We start from the raw sequence: 22,320 nt of genomic DNA, 5'->3' as shown, positions 1-22,320 counted from the left end.
AGCTAGGATGATGATGATGATATCTTTTAAGATTCCTCTGAATCTTACCCTTTTAATCATTCCTGTAATACAATAATATTCTGTTATATTCATAAGCCATAATTCATCTAGTCATTTCCCAAAAGATTGGCAACTACTTTTTCCCTAGGTTTTGCATAACAAAAATGTTGCTTTGAATATTTTTGTATTTATGGGCCTTTCCCTTTTTGATCTCTTTGGGGTTATATCACACATGTTTCATTGCAAGATCACAGAATCTGAATTGCAAGGATCCTCAGAGGCTATTTGATCACAATTGTAACTTTGTTATTTAAAATATATGGATTCATTTTTCTTGTTACCTCAATAAACTTATAGTGGCCCTCACTGCCTGCTTTTTCAAGTGGAAATTGATTTAAAGGCTTTGATTAGATGAGAGGGAAGATGGGGAAATAAATATAATAAACATTCATAAAAATTCTCATTTTAACTTGCATGACAATATAATGTATATGTTATGATATATAGCATTGTTAATGCTACTTTGCAAGCAAAATAAACTATCTTTCACATCCTTCTCTCTAAATGAATGCTCCAATCTAGACCATTTTCTAATAGATGAAATTATTTGGAGACTGGTAATGGTTGAAACTGAGATTACTTCAGGCTCTTAGGAATGAAGTCATCAGCCCATACCTCATAGAATAGTTTCCTTTTTTCTTAAAAACCCTTATCTTCCATCTTAGAATAATTAGTAAGTTTCAATTCAAAGTCAGAAGAGCAGAAAAGCCTAGGCAATTATGGTTAAGTTACTTGCCCAGGGTCACATAGCTAGGAAATAAATGAGTAACAAAGGTCTTGCTAACTCTAGACCTGGTGCTCTATCCACTGTGCTACCTAGCTACTCCAATAGTTTCTTTGAAAAGTCTTGACCAACTAATGAAAGTATGGTCCCTAGCCTCCTCCCTGGTGCTAATTGGGAATTATTTCACAAAAGGATTTCCTTTATAGAATCATAGTTGAAATTTGACTTTTTTGAGCTGTGATATTCAGTATTTTGCTTAAGCAACACAGCAGTAGACTCTTAATTGTAGGACAAATGTGTATTATCTTCCTGTTATGAAGATAAACCTATATTAAAATCTTGCTTAATATCTCATTGCATCATAGAGGTGACCCTGAATTTTCAAAAGCTATAGGGAATGGAACTGAAGTGCTAGAAGTTCTGAGAAAACTAGAAAAATTTTGAGTAAGTGTTGATTAAATTGTGCATCCTAGAAGTGTTGCAACTCTAGATCGCAGAACAAGAAATAATTGAAGCTCTAAGAAATAATAAAGAGTAGATTATAGATTTATTAAGCATTCTTAGAAATTGGAGTACTTTTCCAGAAGAACTTGTATACTAAACATAGAAGGAACCACTGCTAGGCAGGGTGTCCCCAAAGTCTTTGTGTAGTTTTAAGTTTTAAACTTTATCTCCTTCCCTGCTTCCTGATCTAAACAGTGTGATTTTCTGTTGCTAAAATGTTACATTACTAATAGAGAATTATGAAATTTTTTACAATTTCTAACATACACGTATATATGTGTGTGTTTTTTTCTAGTCAAGATCAATTAGTCCAAACCTATCACCTCAGTATGTGGAAATGCATATTGTCTTGGACAAAAGTTTGGTATGTATTTATTTGATCTTAAATAAATATTTTTTTTTCCATTTTTAGGGCCTGGGCTAAATTACTATAGACTACTCTTCCACCCCTTTCTTTCCCCCTAACATTTTTATCCAGGTAAAATTATTGAAATTGAGCATTGAAGGCTACAGCCAGAAATAGTTTAGTACTTGTAGCAGAGCAAAAAATTTAGAGGTTGCAAAACTTAAAGGCCCCATTGTTACTTTTTCAGTAGAGTAGGAAAATATAAGAAACACAAGCTCAGAGATTTGAGACAGAGAAGAAGAGATTCAGTTGTCTCTATCCCACAAAAAATCTTCATCTATCCAATCCTCTGTCCCTTTTTTCTCCTTTTTAAGTAAGCTATCTTCATTCCAAAAGCAGCAACCTTTCCTGACACTTGTCTTTCCCCTACCTTTGAGCAAGTGATATAAACCTTATAAAGTTAATGTCCCCCTCCCAGGCCTCTCTTGTGGAGACTGTAAGTGCTGTCTGAAGTCTGGAATAAAGTTTATTCCAATGGGCATGAAGCTGGTTGAAGCAGGCCCTGTGGAGCAAACCTAAGTTATCCACAGCATCCCTGGGCCCTCTTCAGTTATCCTGACTTTTTTTTGCCACTGAACTTTGATGACTCTGGAAAAGAGGGTGAGGCTGATGACTCTGCAGCACAGCTTCACTTAAATCCACTTTGTGCACAAGCCAAAACATCAGCAACCTGTGGTGCCAATGGCCCTATTCAAAAATGAGGGACAACCAACAATACTGTCTTCTTAATTCTACTTACTTTCCTTTGTACCAGTTTATATAAATCTTTCCATTCTTCTCAGTATTCATTTTATTCATTGTTTCTCATAGCACAATAATTTCTGTTACAATAATGTCCTAGAGTTTACTTAGACATTCCCCACTTAATTAATGTACATTGTTTTCAGTTCTTTGCTACCAAAACAAGTGTGGCTATAAATATTTTGTCGTTTATGGAACCTTTCCTTTTTTTCAGTGATCTTGGAGTATAAGTCTAACAGTGAAATAGCTGGATCAAAGATTATGGACATTTTACTTACTTTTTTTTTTGCATAACTCCAGACTGCTTTCAAGAACTATAATACTATTTTGCATCAATGTGCCTTTTTTCATACTCTTCCAACATTTACTATTCTTTTTTGTCATCTTTATCAAGGTTGCTGGTTATGAGGAAAAATTTTAGTGTTATTTTGGTGAACCTTTTTCTTATTAGTAATTTGTAATATTCTTCCATATCAAAGTATATTTTACTTTGAAGAGTTTTACTAATACTTCATAGAACTTTTTACCTTTCAAATAAAGGATTGTTGGATTGAAATTTGGTTGAATCCTTTTTCCCCCAGTAGGATTGTTACGACTGTTCTTGATACACCAATCAATAGTATATACTTTACTATGAAAACCAATATTTGGATCCCAAAAAAATCCAGCCAACCCTAAAATATCTTTTATAACCCATAAATTTAGCAGCAGCTATACTATAATTCTACAATTCCATTAAACATGATAATACAAACATAAAAAAACCAAATGTATCAATCAGTCTCAGAAAATCTGTCAGAAGGAGGCATCAACTAGTTTTATGCTCAGACCTAATTGATTGTTTCCAAGTGAACACTGTGACTGATTCTGGAAGATGTCAATCGCACATACTTTTTATAGCTGCTCTTATATTTTGTTTGTGTTCCTGATGTGAATCATAAAAGTAGAGCTCTAAGGGGCCCTAGAAATCCTCTCATTTAATTCACTTATTTTGCAGATAAGTGAACTGGATTCCAGGTAGGTTAAAGAAACTAAAGCCACACAAGTACTTCGTATTTTCTTTTCCTATCACTAATCATGTCTTGCCATCCCCAGTCCTGGATCTCAAACTCTATATATGGCCAAAACAATGAAGTCCTCTATCTCTCCAAATCTACCTTCTTCGAAACTTCCCCATACTATTCAGAGGACCACCATATTCACCCTGGTTTGCAAACTCAGGATCATCATCTTGTTTATACTTCCATAAAAGCTCTGTATCTGTATCTTCTTTTCACTCACACAGTCCATAGAATTCTATCCCGTTCTAACTTACACACTCCACACAAATGCCAAAGCAACTTTCTTAAAGTATGGGTCTGACCAGGCTGATTATGAGAAGCCTCTACTGAATAAACTACAATTGTTCCCTAATATCTCTAGGATAGAACATAAATTTATGTTTGGCATTTAGAATTCTTTACAACCTGGCTCCTTCCTATTTCTCCATCCTTTTTATAAATTATTTCTCTTTACACACTCCATGGTTTAGCCATGCTGGCCTACTTATTGTCTCTCACACATCAGACTTCACCTTCCATTTCTGTGCCTTTGTGATGGCTATCCTACCTGTCTGCAATGATCCTCTTTGTTACATCTACCTTTTAGAATCCCTGGAATCTTTCTAGATTCATTTCAAATTCCACCTCCTTCAGAGGGCTTATTCTACTTAGCTGTTGTGTACTTTCCTTTTAAGTTGCCTCGCTTATACTTAGTACACACACACACAAAATATATACTTACAAAATATATTATCTTCCCCAGTCTTATGTAAGCTCTGTAAGTAAAAGGGCAAGGAATTTTTTTCTTTGTATTTTCAGCTCTTATCATAGTGTTCCAAGATCATAGTAAGAACTTAATAAATGCTTATTATTGTGAAGTTAGGTAAACTAAGTCATTGTCCAGAAAACCTGTTTTTCCCTGGAGAAAAGTAAAAATCAAAAATGAGCTTTCTGTGAAGGTCATAATAGCATTCACATGAGAAAATGACTCCCTTTACTGCCTAACAGTCCAGGATAAGAGATACAGTGGAAAGTCCCAAATCCCATGCTACTGACCAAAAATAGCCTCTAGACAGGCAATAAGGGTTGTTGCTGCTTCCCCAAGGTTATGTATCATTTATAAACATTTTCTTTGTATCTTGAACCCTATAAAAACTGCATTATAATTTTAGTTTGGGGCAGCCTTCACTAAGAAGGTTTTCTGGCCAGCTAGGTATATTTATCAATAGATTAATAAATATTGGTTCCACTAATTTGAACTTCTGGGTGTCTGGACTCATTTTCTGAGGTACCCCATTTCAATTGGTTGATTAAAGGAATGAAGTATGATTTGATCCCAGATGCACTGATTACAAATCCACAGTTCTTTCTCCTATACAAGACTGTTTCTGCTGTGACAGGAAAGCAGTTGTTCAATTTATCTAATTAAGATGCTATGTCTTGCTGATAATAATTGATATAGCATTTCAGGTCTATACATTTATTAAATAATATCATCTCTGTCATCTGTTTGATAGAATTTTGTTTAAAATTTTTTTAGTCAGAGTTCATCAGTGATATTGACCTAGAGTTTTCTTTGTTTTTTCATATCTTGGTTGTTGGAAGCAGTTGAGAGAAACATAGTCTCAAATAGATATTTTTATCTGAACCCCATCAAAAGATCAATGCAGTCCCGCAAGGCCATGCTTTGACCCTTCTGTTTTGCAAGTCAGAACCAGATAGGATGGGCTATCTAAGATAAAAATTTTGACTCCTCTCTTTGATTCCTTTTATGATCCATACCTTTCCTTATTGGAAAGCATTATAATCTAATTTTCTAGGAAAGTGTTATGTTCTTAGTAAACCAGGAGTTAAGGGGTTAACACTTTTTCTCCAAGACAAAAAGGCAAAAATTAGGTTGCCAGGCTATGAGTCCACTTTCAGACAGTCAAGGACAGAATTAAACAAAGTCAGACAAACCCTCATCCATCCAGGTGCATTCATCCCAATGAAGTTAAAGAACCATTCATAAGGGTATCTTTAAAATATAGTAACTATTCCCAGAAATAACTTTCTGATGATAAGGAGGCTAGCTCTCAGCCTTAAATCTTATTCTATTCTGGGCTAATCTTTACCTTGAGCCACTGTGATTCTTTTGTACTTTGTATGTCATTCATGACCTAATTCTGTAACTTCTGCATAGCTGCAAAGCTTCTTTGTATTCTATGTGTGAGATGAGTTTTGAATTCTATATATATTAAATTTTAGACTCCTTGGCAAATTGGAGCAGCTATGGGCTAACCACTAGTCTGGCTATTCTCAGTTTTCTGTTTCTGGTCTTTTCAATCTGACACCATTAAATGCCACTCAAACCCCCTGGAATATAGAGCTGGATCTCTATATTTGGTTTAGGTATTAGAACTATATTTGTCTCATAAATGGATCTCATTTTTTGAAAGTAATTTATGAAATATTATTAGTAACTATTCTTTCAGGGTTTGATAGATGTCTCCTGGGAATCCAATAAGTCCAGGAGTTTTTTTCTGTGATAGTTTCACAGGTAAATATATTTCCTTTTCTGAGATGAGGTTATTTAAGATCTCTATCTGATCTTCTGATGATTTGAGTATTTTGTGTTTTTGAAGGAATGCCTTCAAATTCTTTTGTGTTTTTGTTAGTTTTGTTAGCATTTAATGATGTATTACATGTTCTGATTATTCTTTCAATTTTTTTTTGTTTTATGATTTTATCTTGCTCATTCGCTATTTTGTTGATTTGATTTTCTTCTCTCTTTTCATATTAGTTAAGGGTTTATTGATTTTATTAATTTTTTTAAAGAATCAGGTTTTAGTTTTATTCATCATTTCTATGTGTTGTTTTTTTTTCAGTTTGTTCCTCTAGTATTTTCAAAATATACTTTTTTTGGGTGCTTATTTTGATTTGTTCATTTATTTCATATTTTTAAATGCATGTTCAATTCATCAGTCATTTCTTTTTTATATTGTTAATGTATCTTAAGGTCTGCTTTAGTAGCATCTCAAATTTTTATATGTTGTTTCACGATGATCATTTTCTTTTACATAGTTATTCATTGTTTTTATGATTAATTCTTTGATGCCTTCAGTATTTAAAAGTTCATTGCTATGTGTCCATTTGGTTCTATATCTTTTGTTTGTGGTTTCTAAACCAATTTCTATTCTTATTAAGTGACATATTAACTATTTCTGCCTTTTTACATTCATTTGCAATCTCTCTGTGTCCTGGTACATTGCCAATTTTTGTGAAAGTTCCATGTGATGGTGAGAAAAATGTATAAACTTTTGCTGTCCTGCTTAGAAGATGTGATAAGTATTTTAATTCTAGATTCTCTAGAAATTTATTCTGTTCTATATTTTGCCTTTTAACTTTCTGAAAGAAGGATAGTCAAGTCCCCTGTTACTACTATATTATTGTCTTGGTCTTCTTGAAACTCAGATAATGTTTCCTTTATGATTTTGGCTTTTGGGGTATATAATACTGCTATTGATTTATTTTCTATACTCCCTTTCAATATAATTTAGTTTCCTTATTTATCTCTTTATTTTTTGAATGATCATTTTTGCTTTGATAGCAAAATGGCAATACTTGGTTTTTTAAATCACTTGATATATGTTAGGGTTATATTTTCTTGCATCTATCTCTAAAATTGTTTTATTTTTCAGTTTTTATACCCCCTTCTGCTGTAAATAGAATATTATGTTCTTTCAGTTACTTTTTTAAAGGTGTTGGATGCAGGTTTCTAATACATTCTGCTGTCTGCTTCTGTTTCATGGGTGAGCTCATTGCATTCATATTCACAGTCATGATTACTATGTATTTCCCACTATCCCATTTTATACAATTTCTTTTTCTCTCTCTTTTTATCCTACTCATCAAAAGTCAATTTTGCTTCTAACCATAGCCTCCTTTAGTCTGACCTCCCTTTTAGCATTCCTGCCCTGCCTTCTCTTATCCCCTTTCCTTCCTATTTCCATACTGGGTAACTTAATGTTTATCCACAACTGTGTGTGTGTGTGTGTGTGTGTGTGTGTGTGTGTGTGTGTGTGTGTGTGTGTGTGTTTTCTTCCTTCTTTGAACTAATTTTGATGAGAGGAAGGTTTAAGCATTCCTTTTCACCCCATCTTCTTCCTCTCTACTGTAAAACTATTTCCTTGTATACCTCTCATATCAAGAAAATTTCCCCTTCTATCTCTTTTCCCACTTCTTCCAGTGCATCCTTCTTTTTCACTTTTTTATTTCTTTTTAAAGATTATTCCTACATAATTGGTGCATCTATGTCCTCTGTCTATGTAAACTCCTTTTAATTGCACTAATAATGATAAAGTTCTTAGGAGTTATATGTATATTTCATTTTTAGGAATGTAAAAAGTTTGATTTTATTGAAACCCTTATGATTATTCTTTCATATTTTCCTTTTTATGTTTCTCTTGAGCCTTCAGTTTGAATGTCAAATTTTCAGTTCAACTCTGGTCTTTTCATCAAGAATGCTTGAAAGTCCTTTATTTCATTAACTATCCATGTTTCCCCTGAAGGATTATGCTCAGCTTTGCTGGATAGGTTATTATTAGTAATCTTACTTCCTTTGCTTTCCTCAATATCATATTCTAAGCCTTCTGCTCCTTTAACATGGAAACTGCTAAATCTTCTGTGATTCTGACTGTGACTCCATAATATTTGAATTGTTCTTGAATGCTTGAAGTACCTTTTTTTTTACCTGGGAGCTCTGGACTATAATATTCCTGCTTGGTGATTTTTTTTTCAATTTCTATTTTACCCTCTGAAACTAAAATATCAAAGCAGTTTTCCTTGATAATTTCTTGAAGTGTGATGACTGTTGCTTTAAGGTAGTCTAGTAATTCTTAAATTTGCTCTCTTTGATCTATTTTACAGGTCAGTTTTTTCCAATGAGATATTTCACATTTTCTTCTATTTTTTTTCATTCTTTTGACTTTTCTGATTGTCTATTGATGTCTTTGGGGCCACTAGCTTCAAGTTGTCCAATTCAGATTTTTAAGAAATTGTTTTTTTTTTCAGTGAACTTTGAATCTCTGTTTCCATTTGGTCAATTCTGTTTTTTGAAGAGTTTTTTTCTTTAGTGATTTTTTTTGATCTGTTCTTTTCCATTTGGCTTATTCTTTTTAAGAAGTTATTGAGTGAATTTTTGTGCCTCTTTTAAAAGACTTTAGGTCAATTTTGTTTTTAACCTGTTATCTTCTTCAGTAATTTTGGTCCCTCATTTACCAACAAGCTATTAATTATCTTTACATAATTTTCTTACATTACTCTCATTTCTTTTCCTAGTTGTTTCCTCTATCACTCTTAACACTTTAATTTTTCCAGGAATTCTTGTTTGGTTTGGAACTAATTAGCATTTGTCTCTGAGACTTTGTCTATAGCTGTTTTCAATTTATTGTCTTTTTCTGAGTTTATGTTTGGTTCTTTCCTGCTATTGTAGTAGCTTTTTATGCTCAAATTGTTTTTTGGTTGTTTGCTAATTTTTTCAGCCTATTTCTTAACTTTTAACTTTTTAAATATTGGATTCTGCTCACTTGTAGTTGGAGAGGCATTGTCTTAAGCTTTAGGGTTTTCTGTGCTGTTATTTTTAGAGCTAGTTCTGGGATTCTTCAAATTTTCTATTCTTCCAAGGTAGTGTGATCCTGAGAGAAGTGTGGTCATTGTTCTCTTCTTCTGCACTCTGGCAATTACCTATGACAAGCAGAAGTGCTCTCTTTGCCTTGGAACTATACACAAGGACCCTGTTCCCTTGTGACTCTGGCACTGCTCTCTGCCCTGGAATTGCAACCCATCTCTTGGATGAGAGCTCATGAATTTGTTGCTTCTGCAGCAGCTGCTATAGCTGCTGCATGCATGGGCTCCACACAGGCTTTCACCCCAGTGTCATCAACTTCTCCTGCCAAACTAAGTTTTTGTAGGCCAGAAAGATATCTCACTCTGCCTTTTTGTTGGTTGTGCTGCTCCAAAATTTTGTATTTGAAACATTTTTTTTAAAGTTTTGGGAATGGAGAGAGTTCAGCTATGTTGTCTCTAATCTGCCATCTTAGTTCTTAGCAATTATCTCTGATTTTCTTTCCAAAAATATTTCAAATTATTATTATTGAATGTTCATTTGTCCTTCATAGCTAGGCTCAGATTTGTAGTATTGGTCACTGTAGACTGCATCCTGATCTCTAGTGCTCTTTAGAACACATCAGTCTATTTCCTTCCCTTTTTTCTAGTGGATGTAGAATAATCTTGTGATATTTGAATGTTTTTTTTGTTTGAAGGATTTTCTACCAATGGCATGCAGAACTTGTTTCTGAATTGAATTGTTAACTTTAATCACTATGTGTCTAGGAGTTTAAAGCTTTAGGCTTTTTTCTGGAGTTGGTCTGTGAATTCTTTCAATTAGAATTTTATTTTCTGTGTTCAGAGATTGTGGATAATTCTCTTCTGTTTTCTTCATTGTTATGTTTAGGGTTTTGTTTTGTCCTGTCTTGTCCTATTGTGCTGGACATATCCATATATTTTGTTTGTATAGTGAGCATGCTTTCTTTTAATGTTTTTGCCTTTTGCTTCTCCTCTCCTAGATTGATCTTCACTTCTTTATATTTACATTCCTAAACTATTGTTCTCTCTTTTGTTTGTTTGTTTCTTGGTGAGGCTTTGTCTCATTGAATATTGGATCATTTTCCTTCATTTTTCAGTATTTATTCTTAGATGCTTACATTTTTTTTATAAATCTGGAGGCCATATTTCTTTCTGTTATTGTTTTTCCTGTTGATTTAACTGTTTATGCTCAAGGTCTTTAGAAATGTTAAGTGAATAAAAATGTTAATGATTTGTGCTTAGATCTAAAAAAGGAGTTTTATTTTTCAGTATGATTACATGGGCTCTGATACTGAAAGTGCAACATATAAAATCATCCAGATTCTTGGTCTTATAAATGCGGTAAGTTTCCCCCCCCCCCATTTTTATGTTACATGGAAAAAAATAATTGTTTTGACTTTAGAGTTCAAATTTAACTGTGGCTCTCTTATATTGTATCATTCCTAAGCCCAAATATAAACAAATTGTGTGACTCCATCAAAACACAGGAATTCAGTTAAGCTTCAATCAATTACTAAGCAGGAACTATATGTATTAGTTTAAATTGTGAATTCTTTTAGAGCAGGCACTGTGTTTTGCCTTTAACCTAGTGCCTAGAATTTAGTAGGAAATTAATAAATGTTTATTGACTGATCTAGCACATTCATAATGCAACACAGAAAATTATCTGATCAGTTAATTTATCTTTTCTGTTTTTAGATGTATAGCCAATTAAAAGTAACAATTGTGCTGTCATCCTTGGAATTCTGGATATATGAAAACAAGATCTCTACAATTGGAGAGCCAGATGAAATATTACAAAGATTTTTGGAATGGAAAAATTCTTACCTGGTCCTACGGCCTCATGACATGGCATATTTGTTCCTGTAAGTATAATATGTTTACATTGCTTAGAAATAGAACACATATATGTGTATCAGTTGGTCTTTTATACTTTATGAATCAAGGGGCTTTCAGAAACTCCCATACTAGAAAGCATTAATTGTAAGACACAATCATGTGATAGTATAGCAGCTAGGTAGTAAAATAAATAGAGCTCTGGACCTAGAATCAGGAAGAGCTGAATTTAAAACCAGGCTTACATACTTACAATTTGACTCTAGACAAATCACTTAACATCTGTCTGTCAGTTTCTTTATATGTAAAATGGGAATAGTAGTAGCACCCACTTCCAGAGTTGTAAAGAATTAAGTAAAATGTTTATAAAGCTTTTTGTAAACCTTAAACACTATACAAATGCTATTTAAAAAAATTAACTATTATTATGTAATAAGATCTCTCTATAGATAGACATGACACAGAGTTCCCTGTTTATTTTCTCTTTTTTGTCTCTGAGAGAGAGCACAACAGTTGTTTTGAGGCTCCTTGCCTGCAGAGTGGGTGAGTGGCAACCGACTGGAAGTCAGACTCCTTAGTTTTTAGTTATAGTGGCCCAGATTTCTACCTACCAGTACAACAGATCAGTGCTGCAGAAACAACTAGACCATGATCAGAAACAGTTTTGAGTATTGGAGACTGCCCACTATCGTGAAGCCTGGTGGATTGGTGTGCCAGGGATGGGAAAGTCTTGTATAACTTCCCACACTGCCCATTCTTCCCTGAGGTAAAGAAGTGGCATTCCAGAGACTGAGATCATCCCCAGAGTTCCTGTTTGTAGGTAAGTCCAGTCTGGAAATGCCTCCAACTGGTAATGTGCAGGAAATGTTTAACTACCAGTTAGTTTTAAGGAAAAAATATATGGTAAGACACCTTAAGTTTAATCTTCATTAACATTTTCCCCATCACTTTCTTAAGTTTAGATAATCAAAACAACAAATCAAGCTTGGATTAATAATAAGTGTTTTCTTGTGCTTTTAACTGCTCACACAAAAAATTTAACAATCAGATCTTCAGATCAGTTTCCTTCTTCACCCCATCTCACATGATGGAGTGGCCTTACTCCTTACCAAGGCTACTTCAAAGAAACCCAATCCGTACTATTTTCTCCAACAGATTTTCCCTCTGTTATTCCCATTCTTTCACTCATTTTCAGCCTCTTGTTGACTGACTCATTTACCCTTGCCTAGAAATATAACTATATCTCCCCTATCATGAAAAAATTCTTACTTGATCCTTCCTTCTCAGCTAACTAACCTCCTATAGCTTTTCTACCCTCTGTAGTTAATTCTTCAGAAAGAATATTTACAATAGATGCCTCCACTTTTTATCTTCTCACTTTCTTCTAAACTCCTTATAATCATGCTTCCAACCTTATTCCACAAAATGCTTTCTCCAAAGTTACTAGTGGTATTTTAGTTATCAAATCCAATGGCTTTTCCCTTACCCTTCATTTTCCTTGACTTCTCTTTAGCCTTTGACATTGTTGAACATTCTCTCCTTGATTCTTTCTTTTCTCTAGTTTTTCTGGATTCTACTTTCTACTGGTTCTTGTCGTACTCATCTAACCACTCCTCTGTCTCTTTTACTGTATCCTACTCCGAATCATGCCTTCTAATGGTAGGTGTCCTTTAGGCTTCTGTCTTGTTCTCTATTCTCATATACCACTTCTCCCATGGATTTAATTACCATCTCTATACTGATGGTTCTTAAATCTACCTTTTCTGCCCTAGTCTCTGCTGATCTCCAATCTCACTTTTCCGACTGCCTTTCAGATATCTTGAACTAGATATTCAGTAGATCACTTAACTCAGTATGTTCAAAATGGACTCAATATCTTTTTCTATAAGCCCTACGTGTCTCTTACTGTACTTATTACTGAATAGGGCAATACCATACTTCCAGTCCCTTAGACTCAAAACCTAGGAGTCAGCATATCTCTTGTAGGCCTATTGTCCTCTGACCCTACCATTACTCTAGGGCAAGCCTTCATTACTTCATACCTAGATTTTTGTAATGGCTTGCTGGTGGGTCTACCTGCCTAAAGTTCCACCCCACATCAATCCATTTTCCATAACCACTAAAATGATTTTCTTAAAACACAGGTTTGATCACATTGCCCTCATTTCTCCCTCCTCTTCCTCCCAATTCAGTAAACTCATGTGGTTACCTATTGCTTCTAGGATCATAAACAAAATACTTTGGTATTCTTCATAACCCATCCTCCTCATAACGTTCAGTCTTCTTACTTCTTACTCCCCCAAACAAATTCTTCTATGTAGTGATACTGGCCTTCTGGCTTTTCCATGAACAAAACATTCCATCTCTGACAAAAATTCAAGTCAGCCTAAGATGGATAGCAAACTATATAAAGAAGTTCTGAAGACAAAAACAAAAATAATTCTGATCAGGAAGAAGAATTAAAGTTGTCTAAAGAGACTAATTTAGACACACAGAAAATTTGCCAACCTATTGGATTTTTAAAAAGCAAGTAGAGGAAATAGGAGGAAGGACAGGTAACAGAGAATGAATATAGAAATGTGGTACTTTACTCTAAGAAGTGTTAGGATTGCAAAAGCTTAAAATGAGGGCATCTAGATGGTTCAGTGGTTGAGCACTGAGCTTGGAATCAGGAAGATTCATCTTCCTTAGTTCAAATCTGGATTCAGATATTTACTGGCTGTGTAGCCGTGGGCAAGACACTTAACCTGTTTGCTTCATTTTCCTCATTTGCAAAATAAGCTAGAGAAGGAAATGGCAAACTGTTTCAGTATCTTTGCCAAGAAAACTCCAAAACAGTCTTGAAGAGTCAGGTACAAGTGAACAAGACTGAACAATATCATCTAAAAAATGAGCTGAGACTGGTGAGGAAAGCTAAAAACCACAAAAACGTATTTTTTTAAAGTTTAAATGAGAAAAAGAAGAGGCTCAAAAGGTTTGCACATGCCACTCAGAGTAGCTGGAAAATGTGAAGAAATGACAGAAAATAGCACGAGAGTAACTTAATGTCCTCAAGTCACCTGCTCCATATAGATTACATTCTAAGGTACTGAAAAAATAAGTGGATGCATTTGCAACTACCAGTCATCTTTGTAAGAGATTAAAGAATAGAAATAAAAACCATAGTTTTGGAGAAGGACGTCTCTGTTCTCAAAGAAGAGAAGAAAATGAAGCCAGCAAACTTGAGGCCAATGATCTTGATTTTCTTGCAAAATTTGTTTTCCTTTCAAAAGTTTGCCAGCACAGCTTCATTAAGAAATTATTATGGAACAGTAATTATATTTGGCTTTGATAGTTATTTATTTGGTAGAACAGGAAAATGCAGATTTGATTTACTTACTATATTAACAAAGCATTTAAATGGAGTATTTTACACCATTCTGGAAAAATTCAAAGAGTAAATGTAATAGTAATTAATGGTTTAATACCAACTGGTAGGAAAACTCTTTTGGAATTACTTAGAGACTGATTCTGTTAAAGCTTATGATTTTATTGATGATTTGAATAAAACACTGATGAAATCTTCAAATTTGCAAATGACATTTGTGAGCAAAGATATCATAAGTTTAACATGCTGGATCATAGATGGTAATATTAATAATATTGGGTAGAAGAAACATATTTAGCATAAGTGAAGGAAAAACTTATTAACAATAACACCTTCCAAAAATGGACTTGGGACATAGTGTAGTTTTTTCCATTTCACGTCTTTATAGGCAAAGACTGGATTACAATCAATTGGATATGTTATAAAATAATTTTCTTTCTGAACTATGTGATCATTGAGGTCTTTTTCAGTTGTGAAATTCTGGTTTTCTGTGGTCCATCAATTTTTTCGTGATGACCAGCCTTAGGTGGATCTCTCACCAAGTTTTCTACCTTTTTTTTTAAAACCTCAGATTCATTTTGAAGTGTTATGATTTGATTTGATCATACTCTACCATAATGTTTTACAAATTAATTTATACTCTTAACTGGTATTGCCTTTGACTGTCTCATGTCCCCACTTGGTAAGGAAATTAGATGTTTTCTGGTTGTGGCAGTGTGGGGGTTCTGCCCTCTTTGTTAGTTTTGGCTGCTTGACTTTTTAAACTTCTATATACTGGAAATCATGATCTTTAACTTTTTTCATTTCTCTTAATTTAGCATCAAAAACCATTTGAGTGGATTAATCAAAGCTATTTTAATTGTACTTAATGTCCTTTCATATTTATTCATCCTTTTGATTTTCTTCTCATCTTTATCTGTTCTAATTTGGTGTTAATATTGATCTTTATTTCAGATAGCTGGGAGATTTGACTGCACATATGCCCCTGATTGCGAAAGGACTCCCATTTTAATAACCAATTATTTACTGTGTAGAGAAACTGATATTTCTCATTGGTCAAAATATAGTACCAGAGTAAAGGATTTTTTGCTGTTTTTTATTTTTTTCTCTGGTTTTATGTAAAATGCATTGTCATTGTGTAGGAAGTAGGAAGGTATTCGAGGTCTTAAAGCTTTGGACAAGTTTTATAAAATATAGTATGGTTTTTGTTTAACTCAAGTATAGGAAAATCTCTCAAATTTATGAAAAAGGTTGACATAGCAAACAAACTATTTTTCCTGTGTGTCCTAATAAGTATGAGAATTTCTAAATAATCATGTTAAATCTTTACTGATAATATTGAAGTCTGATATTTTTGTTAATAATAATTGTGAATAAAGGTATCATTTTCCCCAGTTATAGAGAGAATCCTATTACTGTAGGAGCAACTTTTCCTGGAAAGATGTGCATTCTTCATTATGCTGCAGGAATTGTTCTGGTATGCAATGATTTAATTCATCTTATTGTTTTATTTCTAAATATAAACTTTCTAACATATTAGTATTTAAAAACATACATACAAATATATGTTGGGAGCATTTACATATTGTTCTTATAGCTTAAGGACCCAGGTTCAGATTTTGGTTTTGCTACTTACTATTGATGTGACCTTTAGGCAAGTTATTTAGGCTCTTAGGGCCTCAGTTTCCTCATCTGTAAAATGAGTGGTGTAAAAGAAAAAATGTTCAGAGTTCATCTTCTCAGCAAATCTGACTGTATTGTGAATTTGCAACTCACAAAAGTCAGTGGTCTACAGACATGCAGTACAGTCTGAGACCCTGAGCTTTTCAGCTCACAGTATTTATACTTTATGCAGAAGAGGCTGGGTGCTCACTCACCCCAGAGGTGGTCAGCCAATATGATCTTCTTTCCCAGGGATGTAAGGTAGCCTGGAGGTAGGCCGCCTATCCTTTCTGGAAGGCTTTAGATAAAGCCACCATGCCATATAATAATGGCCAAGGTTACTTTGTATTTTTTTCACAGCTAAATGAAATATCATGAGCCCCCGGCCTTTGAAACGTCTGGACACATTCCAGGACAATGAAGGCATGCACAAACTCCCCTTGGCAAGGAAATCTTGCAAGGTACTACAGGGAATTTTTATTATTTTCTCACACTCTGATTATTGATTACTGATTCTCATACAGTTATTTAGTCAACTAATAAGTAGGATTATTACTAAATATATAGTTGCAGCTTATAACTAAAATGTTCACTATTTAATGGTATTATATAAAGCTATAAAGAGGCATAAAACAATGAATATAAACTGAAGCTGCTTAATTAAGTTGTCCTTTTGGCCTGCTTTTGGACCCAGTCGAAAGAATAGACTGATACAATGTAAATGCATAGAAAGTGGTACTTTATGAACAAGCATTTCCAGAGGGGGTACTGCCCTACTGAGATGCAAAGATGACAAGGGAAATTGGGGGACAGTCACACAAATGGTATCTGTATCAAAACGACATGGTAATTATAATACATGATTTAGCTATTGTGGAGTATGGGCAACAATCTCTTTAATCATTGCATGGTTGTCATCAATTATCTGAGCCAAGGAATTGATCTTCTGAGCAAAGGAATTAATGAGCTTTTAGTGATTACTAAGATCCTGAGAAATGCCAACTAACCTTTTCTTTAAGTGTTTAAAATTCTTAAGGGCAGTATGCATTGTGTTAGATCTGTAATGGATAAGTCCTTGTGGCTATTGGGGATTTTGGTGCTTTTGTCATCCCACCATTATGACAGTCTGAATATAGCAGGCAGGGCTGCTCCTTCTTTTAACATTTGTAGTAAGACAGCATCTAACTTATGAGTGCCTGCTTTTTGCATCATTTTTTCTTTAAAAATTCACCAAAAGCATTGGAAGTTAATAGTCTTTAATATTAACTACCTGGGACATTTTCACAAACTTTATAATGTAATAAATCTGGATGTGTCATTGTGTTCACATTAAAAAGGATGTAGGTGGTGAAGCTGGAGTAGGGGTGTTTGGGCACAAAGGTGATGTCAAAATTGGTGGGTTTTCACCTGGGTCCTTTGCTGGAGTGCCAGTTGTTGAAGGATTTTGATCAGGGCCAAAGGATGTTAGGGAAGGAAATTCACTGGTCAGATTAGTAAGGTGATAGTTTGGAAATGATAGTGGCTCCAAAGGTTTTTGAGTATATCTAATGATATGAAATCACTAGAAAACAAGAAGGCTTAAAAATAGGGATGACATAGGTAAAGATAACCTGAAAATTCCTAACAGCTGGGAGGATAGTCAGAAATTGGGTCTTAACCTTGGTCTAGTCCAAAAATATGTTACTATTCTCGTACATACTATGAGAATAGTAACGTATTTTTGCATTGTGCTTATATTTTCCATTGAACACTTGTTCTGATTGTTGAAATTTGTTAATAAAAGGAAAAAGCAATGACAGGATTATGACAGTATCAAAATTGGTCCTTCAAGCCTGAATCTAAGGGCACAGTATGACCCAACATGCATGTTAGGGCATAAAATCTCTAATTTTATTTAACTTCAGGAGAGAGTTACAGATGACAATCAATCATGCAGTAATAATTCCATTTTACAGCCAGACTTAGGAATAATCAAATGGGAGACATTCCTGTTCAAAAAAAGTCAAGAGGACCCTACATTCAGCTAAGCTAAGGTCGTCCCTTCAGCTTTTTTCCCAAATAAAAACCTCTTCCTATCAGATTTCAGGATCACACTCCTTCTGAGTAACTTATACATAGACCTCTACCTATCAGATTTCAGGATCACTGACTCACTCAGTGATTCATTAGACAACTCTACTTGCATTCAAAACTCAAAACACTATCAGTTCCTGTCCCAAGAACTTTTACCCCAAATGCCAGCTCTCATGAACAACAACTTAGGGCTCAATGTAATTAATCTTATTCTCATGGAGTTGCAATAAAAAATAAAGGTTTACGAGGACTCACCCACATATAAGCTATTTCACCTGGAATCTTTTCAATTTTTTTCCTTCTTAAATTATGAACTCATTCTGCCATTAGGATAAACTATCATGAATCATTTCTGTATTATAGACAACTTGCAAATTCTCAAAGACAATCTCTCTAGTACTGTAACTCCCAATAAAAATAAACACATGAAGATCCACATTTCCTGAACATAAAACTTAAAACATTTTCCTTTCAATAGTATTTATTCCAATAGCATTTCAAACTAATGGATCCATCTCTAATCTTTAGCTTACTTGTTTCCTTCCTTATAATGAGGTCCAATGTCAACTCTTAGAACTGGCAGTAATTCAAAAGTCTAACATTTGCTATGAGATGGAATGACCAAAAATCAAGATTCTTTCAAGAATAAGCTGGAAATTATTTATGTTCTCTTAATTATTTTTGTTAAGATATTTTATCAATTACATTTAATAACAAATATTCACATAAGTTTTCCAAAATTGTATGATCCAAATTTGTCTCCCTCCCTCACACGCATACCTGCCCCCTTCTTCACAGTAATGGCAAGCAATTCAATCTGGGTTGTGCATATATTATCATGCAAAACAGATTTCCATATAGTTCATTTTTATAAAAGAATAATCATATAAAACACAAACTGAAAAATAAAAACCCAAATAAATTACACTTTGATTTGCATTCTGACTCCAAAAGTCCTATCTCTGGAGGTAGATAGCATTCCCCATCATAAGTCCTTCAGAACTTTCCCAGATCATTGTATTACTGAGAGTAACCAAGTTTTCACAGTTGATCATCATATAATATTATTGTTATTGAGGACAACATTCTTCCTGTTCTGCTTATTTCTATCTGCATCAGTTCGTGTAGGTCTTTCCAGCTTTTTCTGAAATAATCCTGCTTATCATTTTTTTATAGAATAATAGTATTCCATCACTAACATATACCACAATTTGTTCAGCCATTTGCCAATTTCCAGTTCTTGGCCACTACAAAAAGCGCATTACTGGCTCAAAGGGTATGCATTGTTTTATAGCTCTTTGGGCACAATTCCAAATTGCCCTCCAGTTCACTCTATGAATGCATTAGCATCCCAGTTTTGCCACATCTCTTCCAACATTTATCATTTTCCTTTACTGTCATATTGAGCAATTTGATAGGTGTGAGATGGAACTTCAGAGTTGTTTTAATTTGCATTTGTCTAATCAAGAGTGATTTAGGACATTTTTTTCATATAATTATCGATAGCTTTGATTTATCTGAAAACTGCTTATTCATATCTTTTGACTATTTGTCAATTGGGGAATGGCTACTATTCTTATAAATTTGACTCAGTTCTCTATGTATTTGAGAAATTGGATAAATTTGCCATAATTTCCCCCCAGTTTTTTGTTTCCCTTCTAATATTAGCTACATTGATTTTGTTTGTACAAACCCTTTTTAATTTAGTATAGTCAAAATTATTTATTTTATACCTGATAATGTCCTCTGTCTCTTTATTATCTCTTTATAGATAGTATGTTCATAAATTCTTCCCTTCTCCATAGATCTGACATATAAACTATTCTGTGTTCCCCTAATTCTTATCCCAAATGCTGGGATCCTTGGGCTTATAAACATAGGCTTGCTAAAGTCTAATCTATTCCATTGATCCACCAATCTATTTCTTAGCCAATACTAGATTGTTTTTAATGATTAATACTTTATAGTACAGTTTGAGATCTGGTACTACTAGTCCACCATCCATCACTTTTTTTTTCATTTATTCCCTTGATATTTTTGTTCTTTTGTTCCTCCAAATGAATTTTATTATTTTTTCTAGGTCTTTGAATTAGTTTTTTGGTAATTTGATTGGTATGGAAATATATAGATAAGTAATTTAGGTACAATTGTCATTTTTATTATATTAGCTTGGTCTATCTATCAACAATTAAATGTTTTTCCAGTTATTGAATTCTAACTTTATTTGTGTAAAAAAGTGTTTTGTAATTGTGTTCATATAATCCCCATTTTTTGTCTTGGCAAATAGATTCTCAAGTATTTTATAATGTCTAGAGTTATTGTAAATGGAATTTCTCTTTCTACTGAACATTGTTGGTAACCTATAGAAATGCTAATGATTTATGTGGGTTTATTGTGTATCCTGCAACTTTGTTTTTAATTATTCAACTAGTTTTTTAGTAGATTCTCTAGTGTTCTCAAAGTATACCATCATGTTGTCTTTTTTTTTTGTTTGTTTTTGTTTAATATTTATTTTTTAGAAAAGTTAACATGGTTATATGATTCATGCTCTTACTTTCCCCTTCACCCCCCAACGTCCCCCCCCCCCAGCCGGTGCACATTTCCACTGGTTTTAACATGTGTCATCAATCAAGACCTATTTCCAAATTGTTGATAGTTGCATTGGTGTGATAGTTTCAAGTCTACATTCCCAATCATGTCCGCCTCCACCCATGTGTTCAAATAGTTGCTTTTCTTCCGTGTTTCCACTCCTGTAGTTCTTCCTCTGAATGTGGGTAGGGTTCTTTTCCATAAATCCCTCAGAATCGTTATGGATCATTGCATTGCCTCTAGTACAGAAGTCCATTACATTCTATTTTACCAGAGTGTATTAGTCTCTGTGTAAAATGTTCTTTTGGCTCAGCTCCTTTCGCTTTGTATCAATTCCTGGAGGTCTTTCCAGTTCACATGGAATTCCTCCAGTTTATTATTCCTTTTAGGGCAATAATATTCCATCACCAGCATATACCACAGTTTGTTCAGCCATTCCCCAATTGGAGGGCATACCCTCCTTTTCCAGTTTTTTGCCACCACAAAAATCACAGCTATAAATATTTTCATACAGGTCTGTTTATCTATGATCTCTTTGGGGTACAAACCCAACATTGGTATGGCTGGATCAAAAGGCAGGCAATCTTTTATAGCCCTTTGAGCATAGTTCCAAATTGCCATCCAGAATGGTTGGATCAGTTCACAACTCCACCAGCAATGCATTAATGTCTCAATTTGGCCACATCCCCTCCAGCATTCATTACTCTCCCCTACTATCATTTAGCCAATCTGCTAGGTGTGAGGTGATACCTCAGCGTTGTTTTAATTTGCATTTCTCTAATTATTAGAGATTTAGAGCACTTTCTCATGTGCTTATTGATACTTTTGATTTCTTTATCTGAAAATTGCCTATTCATGTCCCTTGCCCATTTTTCGATTAAGGAATGGCTTAATTTTTTATACAATTGATTTAACTCCTAGTATATTTGAGTAATTAGACCACTGTCAGAGTTTTTTGTTATAAAGATTTTTTTCCCAATTTGTTGTTTCCCTTCTGATTTTGGTTGCATTGTTTTTGTTTGTACAAAAGCTTTTTAATTTAGTATAATCAATCATTCCATTCACATTCAGAGTTATAATTATCAGTTGTGTATTCCCCAACATTTTGGTATCCTCTCTTAGTTCTACCCCTTCTTCTTAGGCTATTTACTATTAAAAGCAGTGCTTTGTTTTAAACCAGTAATCCTTGTCCCTTCCCTTGATTTACTATCCTTTCTACCCCCTCCCTTGTTATTATTCCCCTATTTTTATTTTTAAGTCCTAATGAATTCCCTCTCCCTTCTCCTCCCCTCCCTTTTTTGACCTCCCCACTCCTCTGCTCCCCTTGGTTTATCCCTTCTGACTTTCTCAGTAGGGTTAGATAAAGCTCTATATCTCAATGGATATAGCTACTCTTCCCTCTCAGGGTTAATTCCACTGAGAGTAAGGTTTAAATATTACCTCTTAATGCTCTCTTCCTCTCCTTCTTATAATAGTATCCATCCCCTCCCCTTCCCATGCCCTCTTTGTGTGTAAGAGAATAACCTATTTTTCTTATTCACTCAAGTTTCTCTTGGTGTTCTCTACTATTCACCCCTCTCTTTCCCACCCACCCCCTTATCATCTTAGACCATTTAGTACTCCAATCTCTCCCTGTGAATAATTCTTATAATTACTATAATAGTGGATACTATAATAGTGAATAGAGTTCACT

General features: G+C 34.1%; 1 protein-coding gene across 1 annotated transcript in view; it reads left to right on the top strand.

Moving 5' to 3' along the window:
* Positions 1-22,320, top strand: part of LOC123233422 (disintegrin and metalloproteinase domain-containing protein 32-like) — a 131,263-nt gene that overhangs the window by 29,371 nt on the left and 79,572 nt on the right. Inside the window, exons 7-10 of the mRNA XM_044659536.1 lie at positions 1,584-1,652; positions 10,370-10,441; positions 10,799-10,965; positions 15,699-15,780. Of these exons, the coding sequence (XP_044515471.1) occupies positions 1,584-1,652; positions 10,370-10,441; positions 10,799-10,965; positions 15,699-15,780 (390 nt within the window). The remainder of the gene's footprint in view (positions 1-1,583; positions 1,653-10,369; positions 10,442-10,798; positions 10,966-15,698; positions 15,781-22,320) is intronic.

The sequence above is a fragment of the Gracilinanus agilis genome, chromosome 2 (assembly GCF_016433145.1).
Source record: "Gracilinanus agilis isolate LMUSP501 chromosome 2, AgileGrace, whole genome shotgun sequence".
Classification (NCBI taxonomy): domain Eukaryota; kingdom Metazoa; phylum Chordata; class Mammalia; order Didelphimorphia; family Didelphidae; genus Gracilinanus; species Gracilinanus agilis.
The sequence above is the reverse complement of the archived record's forward strand: the minus strand, read 5'-3'. Positions and strand labels throughout refer to the sequence as shown.